Raw genomic sequence first — 20,641 nt, forward strand, 5'->3', positions numbered from 1 at the left:
AATAGAATCCCTTGTTCCTGTACTCTGAATTACTTTTGGCAGTAAGATTTTGAGAAAGTGAGAAAGTGTATAAGATCTCTAATGAGTTTTAGATCTTGGCAAGTTTCATTCTTAATAAACCAGTGCTGTTTGTTGTGTTTCTTGATTTTTTTTTTTCACTCAGCATTTTTTTCCATTTTGCTAGGGATAGAAGGCAGACATACAGGATACCAGCAGTCATTCAGTAGCAGTAAACAGCATATCTGAAAGCTTGATTTCCACCAGAGTCATGATTTTTTAAATAGGATGAGCCCCAATTGGGAGAACACCTCCAGAGACATTATTAATGCTTGCTGGGAAGTAAAAGAAATAATACATTTAGTGCCATGGAAAAATCATAAAGGCTGTGGTTTTGCCATGATTGCAACCATTATTGTCCCGGGTATCACTGAAGAGAAGTGCTACTTGATCAATCTTTATATAGGTGGCTATGGCCTATGTTTTACTGAAATCCCCATGCTGTTTTTCTGTGGGACTGTATTAAATGAACCTCTATTACTCAGTGCTGAGCTATTAGCAATTAATAATTATGGACCAAATTCTCAGATCTTTACTAAGGCCTGGTCTACGCTACACAGTTAGATTGCTGTAAAGCAGCTTACACTGACCTAATTATATCAGTGTACATACTACAGCCTTGCCCTAGGGTTGCCAGGTGTCTGGTTCTTGACTGGAATGCCCAGGCGAAAAGGGACCCTGGCAGCTCCGGTCAGCACTGCTGGCCGGGCCATTAAAATTCCACTCAGCGGTGCTGCAGAGCTAAGGCAGGCTAGTCCCTATCTGTCCTGGCACTGCCCTGCACCCCGGAAGTGGCCAGCAGGTCCGGCTCCTAGGCGGGGGGACCCCGGGGCTCTGTGCACTGCTCCCAGCCCAAACACCGGCTCCACAATCCGATTGGCCAGGAACCATGGCCAATGGGAGCTGAGGGAGCAGTTCCTGCAGGCGAGAACAGCACACAGAGCCTCCTGGCCCCTCTGTCCAGGAGCTGAACCTATTGGCCACTTCTGGTGCACAGCATGGTGCCAGGACAGGCAGGGAGCCTGTTGCGCCACTGACTGGAAGCTGCCTGAGGTAAGCCCACACCCCAACCCTGAGCCCCAACCCCCTGCCCCAGCCCTGAGCCCCCTCCTGTACCACAAACCCCACATCCCTGTCCCCAGCCCAGAGCCCATACCCCCCATCCCGCACTCCAACATCCTGCCTCAACCCATAGTCCCCTCCTGCACACCAAATCCTTCAGCCCCACCTCCAGCCTGTAGTCCTCTCCTGCACCCCAAACCCCTCATCCCCAGCCCCATCCCAGAGCCCTCACCCCAACCCAGAGCCTCCTCCCGCACTCTGAATGCCTCATTTCTGGCCCCACACTGGAGCCCTAACCCCCAGTTAGAGCCCTCACCCCCTCCTGCACCCCAACACCCTGCCCCAGCCCAGTGAAAGTGAGTGAGGCTGGAGGAGAGCGAGCCACCGAGAGAGGGGGAATGAAATGAGCGGGGGCGGGGCCGCAGGGAAGGGCTGGGGCCACAGGGAAGGGGCTGGGCTAGGACATTCAGTTTTGTGCGATTAGAAAGTTGACAACCCTACCTTGCCCCACTGATGTAAGTGCCCGGCTACACCAACATTGTAACGCCACCTCCACAAGAGGTGTAGGGCTTATGTCGGTGTAGTTAGGGCGACAGAGTGTCTATGTAGACGCCAGGGCCGGCTCTAGGTGTTTTGCCGCCCCCAAGCAAAAGATTTGCCGCTCCGAGAGCACAACTCCCCAAGCAAAAAAAAGGCTGGCCGGAACGCCGCCCCTGGAATTGTGCCGCCCCAAGCTCATGCTTGCTTTGCTGGTGCCTAGAGCCGGTCCTGATAGACACTGCCTTACCTACATCAGCTGTTGGCTCCATGCTGGAGCCATGAAATTGACAACAAAGCTGGGCAGCTGCAGCTCGGTTGCCCCTGGCTCCCCACTCTTAGCTGGGCTGAGGCCTACCCTGCTTCCTTGCTTAGAGAGCTGAGAAGCCCGGGCAGCTGCTCCTGGTGGGGAACAGGGAGGTGAGAAGCCCAGGCAGCTGCCCCCTGCTCCTGGCGGGGGAACAGGGACCTCCATGAGGCCAGTCACCTCCACGAGATAAGTCATTTAATAGATTTTAACCCTAACTTAAGGTACATGGGTCAGCTGGGATAAATATGGTGCAGGGATATGTAAATTACACCTTCCTGGTCCTGTGAGACCCCTTGTGGCTCAGGGTCATTGATCCTGATGGGTCAGGTGCTGGATAATACTACCACCATCCTTCTGTGTGCATATTAGCTGGTGACAGCTTTAATTCTCCTTGATGAGATCATTGAGAGAGGTGCTAGATCAACATGACTACATTTCTGCCGGTGCAGCTCCTCACCCATGGTCACCTAGGTATGAACGAGGTAATAACTGTTTTGCCTTTCACCAGCCTTCTGTTTACCACCAAGGAGTTAATGTATGGTATTAAACCACAACATGAATTTAGCCCAGTGACAGCACTTTATTCTACTTGGCACTATAAATTATACAGAGATTTTTTTTTTATATAAGTGCATGATTTTTCCACGTGTCCCCTCTGTGAATACTAAATGTACAGGGCTGGTGATGATAAATCTGAAAGTTTAGATGCTTTTTCTTTGTAGACAAAACTTAAAAGTGTGTTTTATCCTTAGAGAGAATGATTGCCATAGCAACCATGCAGAGGTATTTTTTGGCATGTTACCACCAGGTTTCAAAAATCTCCAGTGAATCATAGAGCTTGATTGGACCAGTGTTGCATGAATTACTAAGAGAAACAATACTTACTATGTCTCAAAATAGCAAGTAAATAAGTGCCTGCAGTTATATTTTTTTAAAAAAATGATTGAAATGCATTGGAACAGCAGTACAGTACTGCATTCCTCCAAGTCCAAAATAGTCTGCAGATTCAGCACTTAGGAACAACTGTGCTATCAGATAAGCCCCCCCCCCATTTATATATATAGCACAGTATATGTCTAAAAAAAAGAATTTATTAAACTAAAAATCATGGGTCATCTTCATCGTAATCACACTAGGGATTAGTTTGGCCTAATATAATAATACAAGTAAGAAAATTTGGTGTGTGTTCTTTTAAATAATGCCTTTATTTTAATAAATCTAAGGATTTTAAAACTCAAATTTTAATTTCACCAGTTAGTCTGTTCTCTCTTTTGAGTCACTCAACTTGGACAATGAAAACGGACTAGCTAGTTGACCTTTGGTTCCTAGCCATCTTTATCTTCAGGTTTTCATGCATTTTCTGTACAGCACAATTCTGTAATGTTTGGTTGCAACTGTAGGAGAATGATGAGCTAGCTTAGAACTGCATGGGAGCTGACAAACATGGCCAGTCCACCTTGTGATTATTGTCTATTTCATTTGTTTATCAGGGAATTCAGGGCATCCTTTTACTGGTTGGGGGAGTATTTGAGCATGTTAAGTCAGGTGTGCAGCAATGCAAAATACAGGTTGGCTGTCTTTTCCTCATGAGCAACACAGACAATCAGTGTTTGTAGCTGTGGAGAGTTAAGGGACTGTTACATAGATAAACAGTCTACTTGTTAGCTGAACTACTTTGATTTCCAAAATAGCATTATCCTTCCATAATGCTTCCTTGAAACCAAAGAAAACTATTTTAATTGAATTTGCAAAAGCACTTGATCAAGCCCTTTAAACACATGTTATGGTAAATAGTAATCTTCCCATGTGCCCATTTATATTGTACAGTACATGAAAAAAATTAATATCATGTGTATGTCTATATGTGGATACGATCACCATGGCATCTGAGCATACTGACCATAACATACAGTCCAGTAATTTCCCTGTAAGGGTAGCAAATTGCTGAACAAATCTGGATTAAAGTTTATATATGTTTTGTGATCTCTCTCTTTTTTTTAAAGCCATATACAATGGTTCTCCAATACTGCCATCTACAGCATCTTTTCACATATTACACCATTGTCACCCAAAGAAAGTATCCAGCACGACAACCAGGTAACCTGCTAATATGTTCTGAGAGTGCAGCTCCTTCGACTCTTTTAAGAATCTCCTAAACTGTGTCTAGATTATAGACTGGCTGTGTACCCAGAGGAATTCCAATGGATCAAGACCAATCCTATAGTTCAGCACTCCTATAGCTTGGTCAGAGAAGCATCATTGCGTCTTCACTCTGTTCCCACTCCCAGTTACTTTGGGCCAAGTAGCCTAAGTGGGTTAAATAGCACTACTCATATGAGGAAGATGAACCAAATGCGCTCCATGCTAACCGAGAACAGGAGAGAGAAGAGGAATAAAAAGCGAAGAAGGAAGGGCTGTGTGTATATGGTTTAGTATTGTTTAGGCTCAGGGTTCTAAAATGTGCACATTGGCTATGGAAGTTTTCTGTGTCTGTATAGTTGAACTTCAGAGAGTCTTTCAGTGACCATGAAAGAAGGTAATGTTATGCTGTTTTATAAATAATGATGCGTGATAGAGCCACACATTCTTGACACAGACATTTTTAGATTATTTCTTTTTGCAGAGAAAGAGGCATCTTTGGGCCTGATCCTGCCCACTCTTCCTCACATGGGGAGTCATATGTGGGACTACTACTCACATAAGGAAGAGCTGACAAGATGGGTTCTTAGAGTTTGCCAGTCTAATTGCAAAGTGAATTATTTGGCAGAGAATAAACTGGAGGTGGGTGTTTCAAAAGTCTTAAGAACGACCATTCTGGGTCAGACCAATGGTCCATCTAGCTCAGTATCCTGTCTTCTCACAGTGGCCGGTGCCAGATGTTTCAGAGGGAATGAACAGAACAGGGCAATTTATCGGGTGATCCGTTCCCTGTTGTCCAGTCCCAGTGTCTAGCAGTTAGAGGTTTAGGGACGCACAGGCATAGGGTTGTGTCCCAGACCACCTTGGCTAATAGCTACTGATGAATCTATCCTCCATTAATTTAGCTAATACTTTAAGGAATCCAATTGTAATTTTGGATTTCACAACATCCCCTGGCAACAAGTTCCAAAGGTTGGCACTGTGTTGTGTGAAGAAGTACTTCCTTATGTTTTTTTAAAGCCTGCTATTAATTTCACTAGGTGACCACTGGTTCTTGTGTTATATGAAGGGGTAAATAACACTGTCTTACTCACTTTCTCCATACCAGTCATGATTGTATATCCATATCCCCCTGCCACTTGTCTTTTCTCAGCTGAACAATCCCACTCTTTTTAATCTCTTCTCCCACAGAAGCTGTTCCATACTCCTAATCATTGTTGTTGCCCTTCTCTGTACTTTTTCCAATTCTAATATATATATTTTGAGACCGGACAACCCGAACTGCACACAGTATTCAAACTGTGGGCATAGCATGGATTTATGTAGTGGCATTATGAGCTTTTTTGTCTTATCATCTCTCCCTTGCCTAAAGGTTCCTAACATTGTTTGCTTTTTTGAGACTGAGCAGCACATTGAGCAGATGTTTTCATAGAACTATCCACAATAATTCCAAGATCTCTTTTTTGAGTGGTGACAGCTAATTTAGACCCCATCATTTTGTATGGATAGTTGGGATTGTTTTCCAATGTGTATTTCTTTACATTTATCAGCATTGAATTTCATGTGCCATTTTCTTGCCCAGTCTCTAAGTTTTATGAAATCCCTTTGTAACTCTTTGCAGTCTGATTTGGATTTAACAATCTTAAGTAATTGTGCATCATCAGCAAACTTTCCCACCTCACTATTTACCCCTTTTACCAGATTGCTATGAATATATTGAACAGCACTGGTACCAGTAGATATCCTGGGAGGACCCCACTATTTACCTCTCTCCACTGTGAAAACTGAGCATTTATTCCTACCCTTTGTTTTCTTTCTTTTAACCAGTTACTGATCCATGAGAGGACCTTTCCTCTTATCCCATGGCTGCTTAAGAGCCATTGGTGAGGGACTTTCAGAAAAGTCCAGGTACATTATATCTACTGGTTCACTCTAGTCTATGTGTTTGTTGATCCCCCCCTCCAAGAATCTTGATATATTGGTGAGTCATGATTTCCCTTTACAAAAGCCACGTTGACTCTTCCTCAGCATATTGTGTTCATCTGTGTGTCTGATAATTCTGTTCTTCACTATAGTTTCAACCAGTTTTCCTACTACTGAAGTTAGTCTTACTGGCCTGTAATTGCCAGAATTGAGTCTGGAGCCTTTTAAAAAAAATCATCATCACATTTGCAATATTGTATAGGCTGATTTAAGTGACAGGTTACATACCACAGTTAGTAGTTCTGCAATTTCATATTTCCATTCCTGCAGAACTCTTGGGTGAATACCATCTGATTCTGGTGTCTTATCACTGTTTCATTTATCAGTATGTTCCAAAACCACCTTTACTGACACCTCTATATGGTACAGTTCCTCATATTTGACCCCTAAAATGAATTGCTTAGGTGTGGGAATCTCCCTCATCCTTTGCAGGGAAAACTCATGAAAACTCATTTAGCTTCTCAACAACGGCCTTGTCTTTCTTGAGTGCTCCTTTAGCACGTCAGTGGCCCACCAGCAGGCTTCCTGCTTTTGATGTACTTACAAAACTAACAGCATTTTTTTTTCTCTTTTGCTAGTCGCTCTTCAAATTCTTTTTTGCCCTGCCTAATTATACTTTACACTTGACTTGCCAGAGTTTATTTTCCTCAATAGGATTTGACTTTTATTTTTTAAAGGATATCTTTTTGTCCCTAACCACCTCTTTTACTGTTACAATGGAGGTTTATTGGTCCTCTTACAGGTTTTTTTTTATTATTAGGGCTTGAGCCTCTATTATGGTGTTTTTAAAAAGTTTCCATGCAGCTTGCAGGCATTTCACTTTTGTGACTTTTCCTTTTAATTTCCATTTAACTAGCTTCCTCATTTTTGTATAATTCCCCTTTTTGAAGGTAAATGCTAATATGGTGGGTTTCTTTGGTTTTCCCCCCACTACAAGGATGTTAAATTTAATTACATTATGGTCATTATTACCAAGAAGTTCAGCTATATTCACCTGTTCAACCACATCCTGTGAGCACTTAGGACTAAATCAAGAATTGCCTCTCCCCTTGCAGCTTCCAGGACTAGCTGCTCCAAGAAGCAGTTATTAATGGTGTCTAGAAGTTTTATCTCTGCATTCTGTCCTGAGATGATGTGTTCCCAGTCAATATGAGACTAGTTGAAATGCCCCATTATTACTGGGCTTTCTGTTTTTCTAGCCTTGCTAATCTCTTTGAGCATCTCACAATTACCATCCTGGTCAGGTGGTCAGTGGTATATTCTGACTGCTATACTCTTATTATTCAAACATGAAATTTCTATCCATAGAGATTCTATAACATAGTTTGGTTCATTTAAAGATTTTTACTATGTTTGACTCTATGCTTGCTTTTACATATAGTGCCACTCCCATACCCACGACCTACTCTGTCATTCCTATCTATTTTGTACCCTGCTATTATTGATTATCATCATTCCACCAAATTTCTGTGATGTCTACTATATCAATATCCTCATTTAAATACCAGGCACTCAAGTCCACCACCCATCCTAGTATTTAGACTTACTGCATTTGTATATATGCACCTATAAAATTTGTCACTATTTAGATTTTTGCCTTCATGTGATGTAACTGAATGGGACTCTCTTTCATTTTACTGTTTCTTTTCAGTTCCTACCTGTATTTTCTCAACTTCTATCCTCTCCTGTTTACTAGGATATAGCATATCCTCTTTAATCAATGTGTCTGTCCGAACCGTGCGCCCTTCCGTCCTTAGTTTAAAAAACTCCTCTATGACCTTTTAAAATTTACCTGCCAGCAATCTGGTTCCATTTTGGTTTAGGGAGAGCCCATCCTTCACACAGTTATGCAGCAGACTCCACTACCTTTCAGCTGAAGTACTGGGAATTGGAGTATTTTGTTTGTTTTGAATGCAATGGTATTGAAGTGACCAGCCTGAGTTTCTTATTATTCTGGGTTACAGTTTAAAGTTATTTTTCTCAAATTCTACATAGTTTAGTGCCGGCCATTTCCTTTATTTGCCAAGTTGTAGTTAAATGATAAAACCAAGACTTTATTAACATAAAATTCCCTTTTGGTGTTCTGTAAAACATCATCACTTTTATGAAGTTTGCTCAATTTCTTTTTTCACATTCTTAGTCCTCAAGGGTTTTGGTAACTGAGAACTGGTACAGTGCCAGCCCCTGACAATATTAGGCTGAATGCTTTTGCACTCCAGCAGCTGGGCTCAATTTCTTGTATTACTATTATAGCTGTGATGTTTAAAGCTATTGGATCAGAATGATCTGTTGATACTTGAGTCACAGTATCTAGTAAGTCCTAATGGTGATGTTAACATTAAGAAAAGATTCTAATGTTGCATGATTTGGTCCTTCCTATTTCATTATAGCAGCTCTGGTTTCTAAGCACCAAATAAATCATACTCCTTTAAATCACTTTACCATTAGATATGTAGGGCTTGATCCTGGTAAGTGCTGAGCACTCTCAGCTCCTATTAGCATTATTAAAAACTAAGGGTGCTACCATCACTGAGGACAATCTTAGTTTGTTCAAGCTTGTGAAAAGAAGGCTTGTCTTAGTTTTTCCTCTTTTAAAAATATGCTTTAATTTGATTCTTTACGCATTCTTCTAAGGGCTTTGCTCAGTATTTACACACAGTACTTATTCAGGCAATGAAGTCAGTGAGAGTTTGCCTATCTGAGTAATAAGAGCATTTTCCATGATCCTGCTTTCCCTGGGTTTATACAGCTTCTGATTTAACTGTACAATAGTAAATCAGCTATGTCCTTACAACCTCAAGTTTTATCATTCTATTGTGCTGTGTCAGGTCCAAATTCCATTTGGGAAATTGTTTCACTCTTGGTAGTATTGTTGACTCATCTGTTGTACATGCAAATGTTCTGCAAAGCATTTTGAGAACAGTTATGTGTTGATTTTAACACTTTTTGCTCAGTTGCCTTATGCACACAATACATGGGTAACTATAGACATTTGATTCTTTCCACATCAAAACACGTATTAGTGCTTGTTAGATATGATATCTGTGTGTTTAATGACTTCAGTCAGGCTCAGTTAAACTATCTTTCACATTCGCGGTGCAAACTGTTTTCACAGATCGGGTAAAGCGCCCCCTGTAGGACACCTGCCAGCCTACTGTGAAGGATCTGAACCCTGAATCCCACCTCATCTTATCTTACTGGGGCTATGTAGAGCTTAGGCACTGGCTTTGCCCCTCTCGGCATGCACTCTAGGTACAGACCTCGTGTCTGTTACTCCTCTTGGCAATGGGGACTCCCAAAGTCCAATCGCTTAGGCCTTGAAACCAGTGCTGTCTCCCCCTAGCCTCTCCAGCAACTCTTTCATGTTCCCCAGAATCCCACCAAAGGTTCACTGTTTACCTCTCACGGGGTACATCATAAAAAGAGTCAACAGACATACAGATAGACTTTGCACAGGATTCTAAAACACCATTACTCTTTACTTGTTATCATGACAAATACACTGATCCATACAAAGTAATAAAGACACCAGTACACAATTCCCTCAGTTCCCACACTGGAGAATTTTCTGGGCACAGGCCAGAGTTCTCTAAGGATATTATCTCTCCCCTCTACCCTCCGGCACACAACCTATCTCCATAACATTCAATCTCTGGTCTTTTCTCCCTCTGTTACCTTTTGTCTTATAACCATCAGCCTACTTTTACTTGAGACATACTAATCTGCCTTAGCAGGTGACCACAGACCCCTGCCTGATGATTTCATTGACAGGTGCCCTCTCCTCTGGTAAACCAGTTCTCCTGGGTAAGGGCCTCTCTTCTGTCTCAAGGTCTTTCTTTCTGAATGGAGGACCATCAACATTTAATGACCCTTTATTGTTAGCTCTGGGCTACTACCGACTGGAGTTTCAGTCCAACATGGAGATAGGAGGCTAACAGAGAAGGCCAACAAACCCCACATTCATAATGACGTTTGCAGCTTGATGAAGAAACTCAAAATTCATAAATTGTACTCAGATGGATTGCCCAAATTATCAAAACTCTGTCACCATAAGCATAATTTTTTATGAGCCCATGCTTGTCCAGTACGCTATCTTTGCTGACTTTGCCTGCCTTGCTCTCCTATGACCCATGTCACTGCCCTGTGTTTACTGGCCCTTGTTCACTGGCAATGTCCTGCTTGTTTTTATTGTTCTTCTGTACTGTTTTTTTTGTTTTTGTTTTTTTTTGTATGCCAAATATATTTCCATTGCTCTTTTCCCTCATTCCCTCTTTCTTTCCTTTGGTGTTCATTAGTCTCCATCACTTTATCTCCCTTTGTTCTCTCTTTTTCCCCTCATCCAACACACACCATCATTCCAGGGAAGAGATATTCAATCGTGGTAAACAGCTGGTTTTTAGCAGTTTGCCATCCATTAAAAATGAAAACTCTACTTTAAAAAATATCATAATTCACTACTCTGCCAGAGTAAGGTAAATTGCAGGTCAAAGGGTTTTGGCCAAGTATAGTAATTCCAGTTCATACCAAAGCCGAAGAAAACCTTACTGTATAACAGATGCCTTCCTGTGTGCTTTCCAATTAGAGGTTTAGGATTTATTAAGAGAATAACAAACTACGAGGAGCACAGTTTCTCTTGGGTGTTTTCTATGGCTCGGATGTGAGTACCTGCAGTACTGTACACTGCAAAACCTGTTTGAAGTCCTGGTACATTGGACTTACTACAGGCTAAATTATCTGCATTGTGTGAAGCATATTTCCTATATTGTCTGCTGTCCTGAATCCAGATGGCATCATAATTATAAACCCCCAATGAGAAGGAAATTCAAAGCTTAGGAGCTAATACTAAGACCCCTGAAAGGCTGCAGCAGCAGAGTCAGTGCTTCAAGCAGTGTTCCTAGAGGGAATGAGGGATTTAGCGATGACTTTTCAGAAAGTGGTTTCCCATTTGTGAGCAGAGTTTGAGCCTGCAAATTTGCACCTGAGTCGTGCAATTCAGTTTTGGACCCAAATCAAACTTCCAGATGGGAAGCGCAACTCACGTAGCGAGTGGTGTAGTCAGTTCTGTGCCCACAGTTTGCTCTGTGGATTCAGCCAGGGAGGCCCAGGCCTCAGCAAGTACTGTAAAGAACAAACAAACAAAACCCTTCACAGGAGTCCTAAAGAGGGGCCTGAGAAAAACAAGGCTGAAGACTTTTTTTTTTTTTTTTAAAGGGGGAGAGGGCAGCAGACAGATTCAAAGCCTTTCAACGAAAGGGAGGCAAGGGTGCATTGACATCTCCTCTGAGATTGGCAACTAATAACAGAATGTGCTCAAAAAGGTTTGCCTATTTTAACATTACTCTAATCCTGAGGCCTAATCCAATGTCCATTGAAGTCCACAGGAATGTTTCCATCAATGTCAATGGGAAACATAGACTCAGACCCCAAGTGTACAGCACTCCTGGGGCTCTGAACGGGAATAAAGCCAGGTAGACCACATTGCTGCTTTCACAATGCCTAATGTTCACTCATTTTCTGACAAACTTACAAAGGATGTGTGAATTTGGCCCAATAATTTTAAGGACCTGGAAAAATGAGGGAATTGAAAATAAGTGTCAGCACAGAGTCAGCAACCACTGGGTTAGAACCAATGGTTTTAAGAGGTTTTTTTTTAACACAGGGCTGGGATGCCACTTAGTTTCATTTATGAAAGAAATACACTTTGCACTGACTTTGTGCATCACACTTTCCATCTAAGTGGCTAAGTGTTATCTCCACTTTACAGGTGGAGAAACTGAGTCACGGAGAGATGCTGTGACTTGTCCAAGGTCCCAGAGACGACTGACTCCATGTCCAGTGCCCTATCTACTGGACCTTTTTAAAGGTGGTTTAAAAGTAGGCTGGAGTCTGAAGTCTTTAGGAAGTGTGGCCCCTGCATTTGTGCTTGTTTGTTTGGCCATTTACACTTACTGATTTTTATTTTTATTTATTTATTTTTTTTTAAAAAGAACCAAAAGCAAAGAAAGGACAGTTTCTTCCCAAGATGAATTTTCTATAAAGGGTTTATTAGGCGCATGAGGGTGTTTTGTGATCATGCCATTTCACCTACTGTTTCATACATTCAGCTGCTTGGGAAGCACTGGAACGCCACGTTTCTGAGTACTTCACAGTCCAGGAAGGGAATAACCCCGCAGGCACAGGAGTCCATTGGAGCTCTGCTATTGACTAGCCTGGGTCCAGATCAGCCAGAGGGGTAGTGAAACCAAAAAAGTCCAATTTCTATTTGTATTCCCTTCCTTCAGTCATTTTATTTGCTCTCTAAATGAACCATGCAAATAAAAATCAACCTTTGGAGAAAAAAACCCCTCAAATGGATAACAAGGAAAAGACCTACTAGCTTTGTCATACCTTGTTCACAGAAGGCGCCAGTGGTTCCTAGTGGGCAGTGGCAGGCGTATCCATCAGGCAGTGGCACACAGGTAGCACCTTTTCCACAGAGATGTGGTGGGTTGTGCTCAGGATCGCAAACTGAAACTGTCTCTGTGCAAAATGCTCCTTTCCATCCAGTGGGGCAGTCACAGCTACAGTGCATAAAAGAGGGGAAACAATGCAACATTATTACCTGAACAAATCAATTGTTTCAGTAGCATTTGGAGTCAACATTTTCAGACTCTGATGCCTAAAGTTAGGCACCTAAATCAGAGGTTTTCAGTGGTGTTAAGTAGCCAAGTCTCTCAGTGGATTGTATTTTTAGGCAGCTTAGTTTTAAACTATTAGCCCAAATTTACATCATATTTGTTTTAGTCTAACAGCCTGGGATCACTGTTTGTATTTAATGGGACATTTGAATTTTTTATTATTGGTACTGTGGTATTAGCATCCAGAAATGCCAGTCAGTCTTGGGTCTCCTTTTTGCTAGGTGCTATACAAAACACAGAAGAAGGCAAGGTCCCTACCCCAGAAAACTTACAATCTAAATTAAGACATGGCACAATAAGTAAGTGTGATAAAGAATAAGGGGGAAAGGGAAAATAATGAAGTGGGCGCAAGGGAAAAGTAGTAAGATCAGGCTCTGTGGCTGCCTCTCAGCTCGCCACTTAGTTGGCTGATTTCTTCTCCTAGGCACAGCAGAAGTGGGATCTGGGGAAGGGTTTGAAGGAGGGAGAGGCCTGTGTCATAAGTTGCATATAGTTACTAGTTGCAGTCATTAATGCCATCATCAAACTGAGGGAACCCAAGAAAAGGTAAGCGGCTGCTGGCCTTTCCCACCTCTGTGTTTAATTAGAGCCAGGGGAATCACTCAGCTCAAACAAGAAAAACAAACCATCCTGCTGGTTGTCCATATTAAAGTCAGTTTTAGTGTTGTAGAGCTTGATACAGAGATTTAAAAATGGACCTTCTCCTTGAAAGCAGAATTCTTTTTAATAGTTTGAATGCATAAATCAATTTGCATTTTATTATCCAGTGGCAGTTTTATGACATGTTGTTATAACCATAGTGCTCCCAGGATATTAGAGAGACAAGATGGGTGAGGTAATATCTTTTACTGGTCCAAAATTCTGTTGGTGAAAGAGACAAACATGAGCTACACAGACAGTGTTTAATTTGTGCCGGGGCTTGCCAGAGCTGAATCCTGGAACCTCTAGGCTTGGCAGTTCCTAGCCCCAGCACTTCCGGGCTCCTGGCCAGCAGCCTCCATTCTCTGAAGGCAGCACCTCCGCCGGCAGCAGCACAGAAGTAAGGGTAGCAATACCATACCATGCCACCCTTATTTCTGCGTTGCTGCTGGCAACTGCGCTGCCTTCAGAACCGAGTCCCTGGCAAGCAGCTGCTCAACTTGAGCCCAGGCACCGCTTTCATTTCAAATTAAGCATTGTACACAGAGCTCTTCTTCAGGTCCCACTTTGTCTCAGATTTATGACATTTCAGTGTTTCTCTAAATGAACGCCTTTTAGTGGTTGCCTGTAAAATTCAAGGTCAAGAATAGAACATAGATTCTGACTGGTCCTTTCCCCAGACATTTGTTCAGACTTGCTGAGCTACATTGTCTCCTTCAATCAGCTCACAGGCAAAGGACATCCAGGAATCTTTGAAACAGTGGCAAGAGCTATATCCTTATCTCAGGCATGATCTGTAACTATTTTTCATTTCCTAGACACTTTGTGAACATGGCACAGTACTGCTATTATTGTTTCTTTAAACCTGCAGGGCAAAGGACAACAGGTAAGCAAACCACTACCTGCAACCTCTTCACAGTGATAAATGGCTACTTAAAATTAAAGGGAAAAGAGGACAAGACCTCACAGTAACAAAAGCACCTCAATTCATCAGAGTTTAGCATTAGAGTATTTTCTCTCTCATCCTTAACCATTATGCTTTGATGCATAGAAACCATTGAGGCAGGAAAGTAATTTAGTTTCCTAAGTGGCAGATAGAAATGTCTGTTTCTTGTGCTTTGATGGACTAAGGACCTGGAAGCTGTGGCTGCACTTGCTGGGACTCATAAGAGGGATTTTTTTCTCTCCCCCACCTCCCTTCACACCATATTTCTTTTTGACACTTGTATATCAGAACATTTTCTTGCAACCTAAAAGTGAAATACTAGATCTACTGATTTAAATGGGATTAAACCTACTTGCATGAGGGTTGAATTTGATCAGCTTCCTTCTTCCATACATGTCAAGTGCCATGAACACACATCACCCTGTGTCAATAATAATATGACAGATGTGCCTCAGTTTAGCAATTTAGTTGTAGATTTGAACCCAGACTTTCCCAAAGTTCAGAGTTGTGTGGATTTTGGGTTCTGGTTCAGGCTCATACTAGAGAGAGGTCCAGTCACAAAATTTGGATCTGGAACCAGCTTCAAAATTGGCCACACTTTAGGGAGGCAAGTGGAGAGATTTGGGATCAGTCTGTCTTTCCTGATTAGTAATGAGCAGACCTTCAAAGAGTCAGAATTCAGCTTCAGTGCAGAGAAACAGCTACAATTTCTGATGCTTAACTACATTATCTGAATCATTGCTGGTGTCCTGTCTCCCCAGACAATAGGTACCACCAATTCCTTTCACTACCTAGCTCCTCTCCATCCTGCAGACCTGGGGTTTCATCTATGTCCTGTTCTTGTTTGTTTTTGTTTTCTGGGGTGGGGAGGGAGAAATGCAGTGGCTTGCTACTTCATCACTGCCTGGATTTCTCAGGCCATTCCTTCCTCATTTCTGTTTCTTTAAGAGTTAGCTAGATGGTGCGGGCTAGTGGCCTCCTCCACAATCCTGCTTCTTTAGATTTTGGGGAGGACAACTTTGTGTGCCCATTTCCCACAACTCTATCATTTTGTGGTGGCATATTCTGGAGTGCAGAAAGTCTCCCTATTTGTAGATTCTTCTCCATACAATTGAAACTTTGAAAATATGCTTCAGGGCACATTGGGTAATTTTGAAATCTCCTGTTTTGCAGGGGGCCTTCATTCTAAGAGAGGTGCTGCACAAGGCAGATGTGAAAGGAGAAAGGAGCTCTCAAACACACAACCCCCAAAGGTATGAAACAAAAAGATCACTTTGGACTGACGGATCCTGGAAGTTTCAGATACAGGTTCAAGTTTTGTAACGTTTGCACTTTGGTTCGTATTTCAGGGTGTCATGCGTTTCTGAACCAGTTCACCTAGCCCTGCCACTTACATACCTGACAACACTCTTAACACACAGTATAAATATCCTCATACAGTGACTTCAGAGGTTTAAGGGACCATACCAGGTACCAAATTCAGCTCTGAAGTAAGCAGCACAAGTCCTGTTTGAGTCAAGGAGAGCTGGGCCTCTGTATGTCACTGCCAAATTGGGACCCATAACTAAAGTATAATGTATCTAATCTATTCAATATCTTCCAAAATGTGTCTTTATTAATTTCATACCAAGTCTGTATCTTACATCATAGAAGCTTGTGCAATTGTGCTGCATTTCCTGGTTCCTATATAGCAGTAACCTACAAGGTGTAATATTGTGCCTTGTGTCTTATGGCTTTTTCTGTTCTTAGAACAGCTGCTTCCATTAAACACATCTTCCTTGAAAGTGTGTCTTGTTAGATAGGAACGGGAATCAAAGAAAACAAGTCATAGTTAATCACAGACAAACAAATACCCCAGGGATCCTCTCATATTTACTCAAACAGGTGAAAAGATTTAACAGGTTTAATCACTGAAAGTCATGAGATCAGTGCTTTCCTAAGTAAGAATGATTCATATATTATTGTACATTAATTCAATTTGATTGCAGATTTCTTCTCTTTAGGATAAGAGGCTCTTAAATATTAATTGTACTTTTGTGAAAGGAATTTGGAAATATCTCAAGAAGTATGTATAATTTATTAGAAAGCAGCGCTGTACATTACTTCTTGAATAGTAGGCATACATCATCTGTGTTAAGCCAGGACACAAACTATGCAATTTGCGGTAATTAGGAATGGGAAGATTTTATAAAACCCGAGAACCTCCTTTATGAACCTCTTGTATGCTTTTTGGAATTTGGAAACAGTCTACGGAAAAGACAGACTACACAGCATCACAGCAGCAAAAATTTTGGCCATATTGTGATAATTTTATGTTCTACCTAAATTGAGTAAGCATATTACAATCTGACCCATAGAAAGGTATTCTGGGAAATAAAAAGTTATAATCTGCAAAAAGTCAAAACTGAACTGACATAGTCAGCACCTCCCCCTATTTTCAGAGAAAGACTTAAGTAAATCTCTCAGCTTTTTCTCTACCAGATCCTTCCACATTTATTCCTATTCACCATGCATCTTCATGATGTAGGTTCACCTTATTAATACACACACACACGTTTTGTAAATATAACAGCAGTTATTGTTGATAGATAGTAAATATATCTATAAACATATAATAAATATATATCATATACATATATTTTGAAAATATCTCAACAATAGTGTGCAGGAACCTAAGAGATTTTAAAAATCCATACTCTGGATTTACAAATTTAACGTTTAATTTTTTCAGACTGTGATCTCTGATGTGCACTTGAATGTTTTGCTGCCAAGTGTGAAGCAGCTGGGATAAGAATCAGCACCTCCAAATCAGAGGTCATGGTCTTCTCCCAGAAGAAAGTGGACTGTTCTCTCCAAGTGAGGGGGGAACAGCTGCCTTTAGTGGAAGAGTTCAAGTATCTAGGAGTCTTGTTCCCGAATGATGGTAAGTGGAAGATCGACCGGCGGATTGGTGTGACTGCGGCAGTGATGTGGGTGCTGTACCAATCCATGGCAGTGAAGTGGGAGCTGAGTTCTTGGACAAAGCTCTTGATTTACAGGTTGATCTATGTCCCCATCCTCACCTATGGTCATGAACTTTGGGTAATGACCGAAAGGATGAGATCACGAGTACAAGCAGTGGAAATGAGGTTTCTCCACAGCGTGGCTGGACTTATTCTTCGAGACATGGTGAGCTGCTCAGCTTTCAGGAGAGCCTTGAAGTAGAGCTGCTACTCCTCCGGATTGATAGGAGCCAATCAGGGTGGTTCAGACACCTGATAAGGATGACCCTTGGGAGGCTTCCTTTGGAACTCTATCAGGTATGTCCCACTGGGAGGAGGCCTGGAGGCTGACCCAGGATGTGCTGGAGGGATTATATCTCCTGGCTGGCCTAGGAGCGCTGAGGAATCCCCCAGGAGGAGCTGGAACCTGTTGTGGGAATGCTGAACTAGAACATTGTGGGAAGACAGTCAACCAAAGATGGAGCATGGAGAGAGAAATGCATTCTGAGGGAAAACATCACTATTTGTAAACAAAGAACAGTCTGAAGGGCTGCAGAACTGACACTTAAAGAGAAAATAAAGGCTTCTGAAATCTCTACCTCAAAGTATGTGACTTTTTTCTTTTCATTGTGTAAGTAAAAAAGCAGATTGATATTACTCAAATGACACACTTGGAGTAAGATACGATACAAAAAAGTGAAGCAGTTGTAATGCCAGAAACAGATGCCCCATTGCCATCTAGGTTACTGATCTTCACTGATTAGAAGAAACGCTAAGTGGTGAAACAGACTCACCTCAACCAGTGTAGGGGTATACCAACCTTGTACTGCTCTCAGTCTACATACACAATGATTATTCAAATGAATGGGCATTGTATAAGGGGAGTAAAGGCAACCAATGGTCCTTAATCTGGAGACCTATTAAATATACTGAATAAAAGTGGGACCTCCTACCAGATCTAATCATAATAATTACACTGAGGGATTCTATTTCACTTTTCTACCTATAAACATATAGGCCCCACTCCTGGAATCAGATCAAAAAGGGCTCTTTCTAATGATCAAAATGCAAATGCCTCATTTTACGAGTATCCCTGATGGGGCCTAAAGTCTCTTGTCCTGGGCAAACACATACTTTGTTCCCTATTTCAGCAGGAATCATGCAAGGCATCATAGACTGTGATGCAAATATATGATCTTCTAATGTATACAACTTTGGCCCACAAATAGAACACTGACATGTATTAATGCCCCTTAAAAAAAAAGTCGTATAATTCAAATAGTGGGTCTTTATTTACTTAAAACACATGTGGCTGCCCTACTGCTGACTGGAATGTAAAGTTTAACTGAAAGATCACAGAAAATGCTGTACATTTCTGCTGCTACTTAAATCTGAAGCACCATCCCCATAGCAACTGAATCTCCAATTTAACTGCACTGCACATTCTTCCCAGGTGGAGGTGTGGGCAAAGTGCAGAAATAGCTCAAACCAGCAACAAGAAAATCTCCAGAGGGAAATCATTTTCAGGAGACGCAAAATATTTGAACACAAACCAAATTTCCCAAAGGACACCCTCTTCAGAGGGCCACAGATGATCTTAAAAGAGAAAGAAGCACCCACAGAGCCTGTGTAAGCTGGTACTATCGGATATTGTACACCGACAAGAATCACACAAGAGCTATACAGCTGCCACGTTGTCAAGGTGCTGCACTTTCTGGGGCCAAGGGGGATTCAGGGAGTGTAATTGTTTAGGAAACGATTGAAGTAACATTAAAAAGACACACACATGTGTACTGAGTATGTCTAAACAAACAGAAAGGCCTGTTGATATAGCTCAAGGCTTGTGTTAAGATCACACTTGGTAAACAAGAAAAGGGTGGAGTCTGAAATCACTGAACCAAAATTGGTGTGCTAAAAGCTAGCCTAATTGGTGGCAAAAATAATTGGGGGTGAGGGGTGAACTATTCTACTCATCACTCCTTTTTTAGTCTTTAAAGAACATGACTTTGGGGAGAAAAATTGGCTACGGGAGTGAGCTTCACCATCATGGCTGCCATCCCCCTCACACCATCTTTTGGGCCCCTAGACCTTCTTCATCCCAATCCTGAAAGATGTCTTGAGCAGACTGGGCCAGAGAGAGGGCGCCAGAGGCCCTCACCACATCACCAGTGTTGGTTGGATCCCCACCCACACAGTATGTCCTTTTCTTCTCTTTTTTCCTCTCTCCTATCCCTCTCATAGACTCAAAGGCCAGAATGGACCATCATGATAATTTAGTCTGACCTTCTGCTCTCTCGCCTTCTATTTAATAGGAGTACTTGTGGCAACTTAGAGACTAACCAATTTATTTGAGCACGAGCTTTCGTGAGCTACAGCTCACTTACGAAAGCTCATGCTCAAATAAATTGGTTAGTCTCTAAGGTGCCACAAGTACTCCTTTTCTTTTTGTGAATACAGACTAACACGGCTGTTACTCTGAAACCTTCTATTTAATAAGAGTCTGGGTTGGTTGGCCAAGACTGTATATTTTGCTACACTGATTTAAGCCAGTGACCGGAAAGAGGCATGTAAAAGCAATGCCCTGAACAGCCTGAGGCTGGTATGAGTTTGCCAGGTCTGAGAGTGGTTGTGCCTGGGTTTTTCCAGCAGCGAGACTGCAAATGGAAGTCAACACCAGAATCAGAAGCTACATTTTCTTTTCTTTTCTTTCTTTGTGGTCTTATTTTGTCTTCCAAGAAATGGGGTCGGACTGTAACAACACCAGCAGCAACAACATCTCAAGCCCATCTCAACTAAATTCTCTTTTCCCCAAAAGGAGAGAAGTTACCACCCTTAATACCACATAAGTGATGTCAAACAAGGGATGTTTGTTCCCCTTTAAAGACTTTCCTGCTAAAGGGAAGTTAAGATTAAAACCTTACTTAATACTTTGATATGGACATAGCAGCAACATGAGCACAGACATATGCATGGAATTAAGCAGCAAGCCGCAACTTTTATTAAATTTTAACACAGGAGAGGGGTGCTACTCACCCATCACCCATACTCGCCTATACCAGGCATTTAATTAGTTCCAGTGCAGGGGTTACAAAGCAGGACCACCAACAACTAAATCATCCCAGCCAAGGCTTTGTCAAGCCGGGTCTTAAAAACCTCTAAGGATGGAGATTCCTCCACCTTCCTAGGTAACCCATTCCAGTGCTTCACCACCTTCCTAGTGAAATAGTGTTTCCTAATATCCAACCTAGACCTCCCCCACTGCAACTTGAGACCATTGCTTCTTGTTCTGTCATCTGCCACCACTGAGAAC

General features: G+C 42.0%; 1 protein-coding gene across 1 annotated transcript in view; it reads right to left on the bottom strand.

Moving 5' to 3' along the window:
• Positions 1-20,641, bottom strand: part of EYS (eyes shut homolog) — a 1,269,973-nt gene that overhangs the window by 18,576 nt on the left and 1,230,756 nt on the right. The window contains exon 36 of the mRNA XM_075126509.1: positions 12,476-12,648. Within this exon, the coding sequence (XP_074982610.1) occupies positions 12,476-12,648 (173 nt within the window). The remainder of the gene's footprint in view (positions 1-12,475; positions 12,649-20,641) is intronic.

This window comes from Caretta caretta, chromosome 3, assembly GCF_965140235.1.
Source record: "Caretta caretta isolate rCarCar2 chromosome 3, rCarCar1.hap1, whole genome shotgun sequence".
NCBI lineage: Eukaryota > Metazoa > Chordata > Testudines > Cheloniidae > Caretta > Caretta caretta.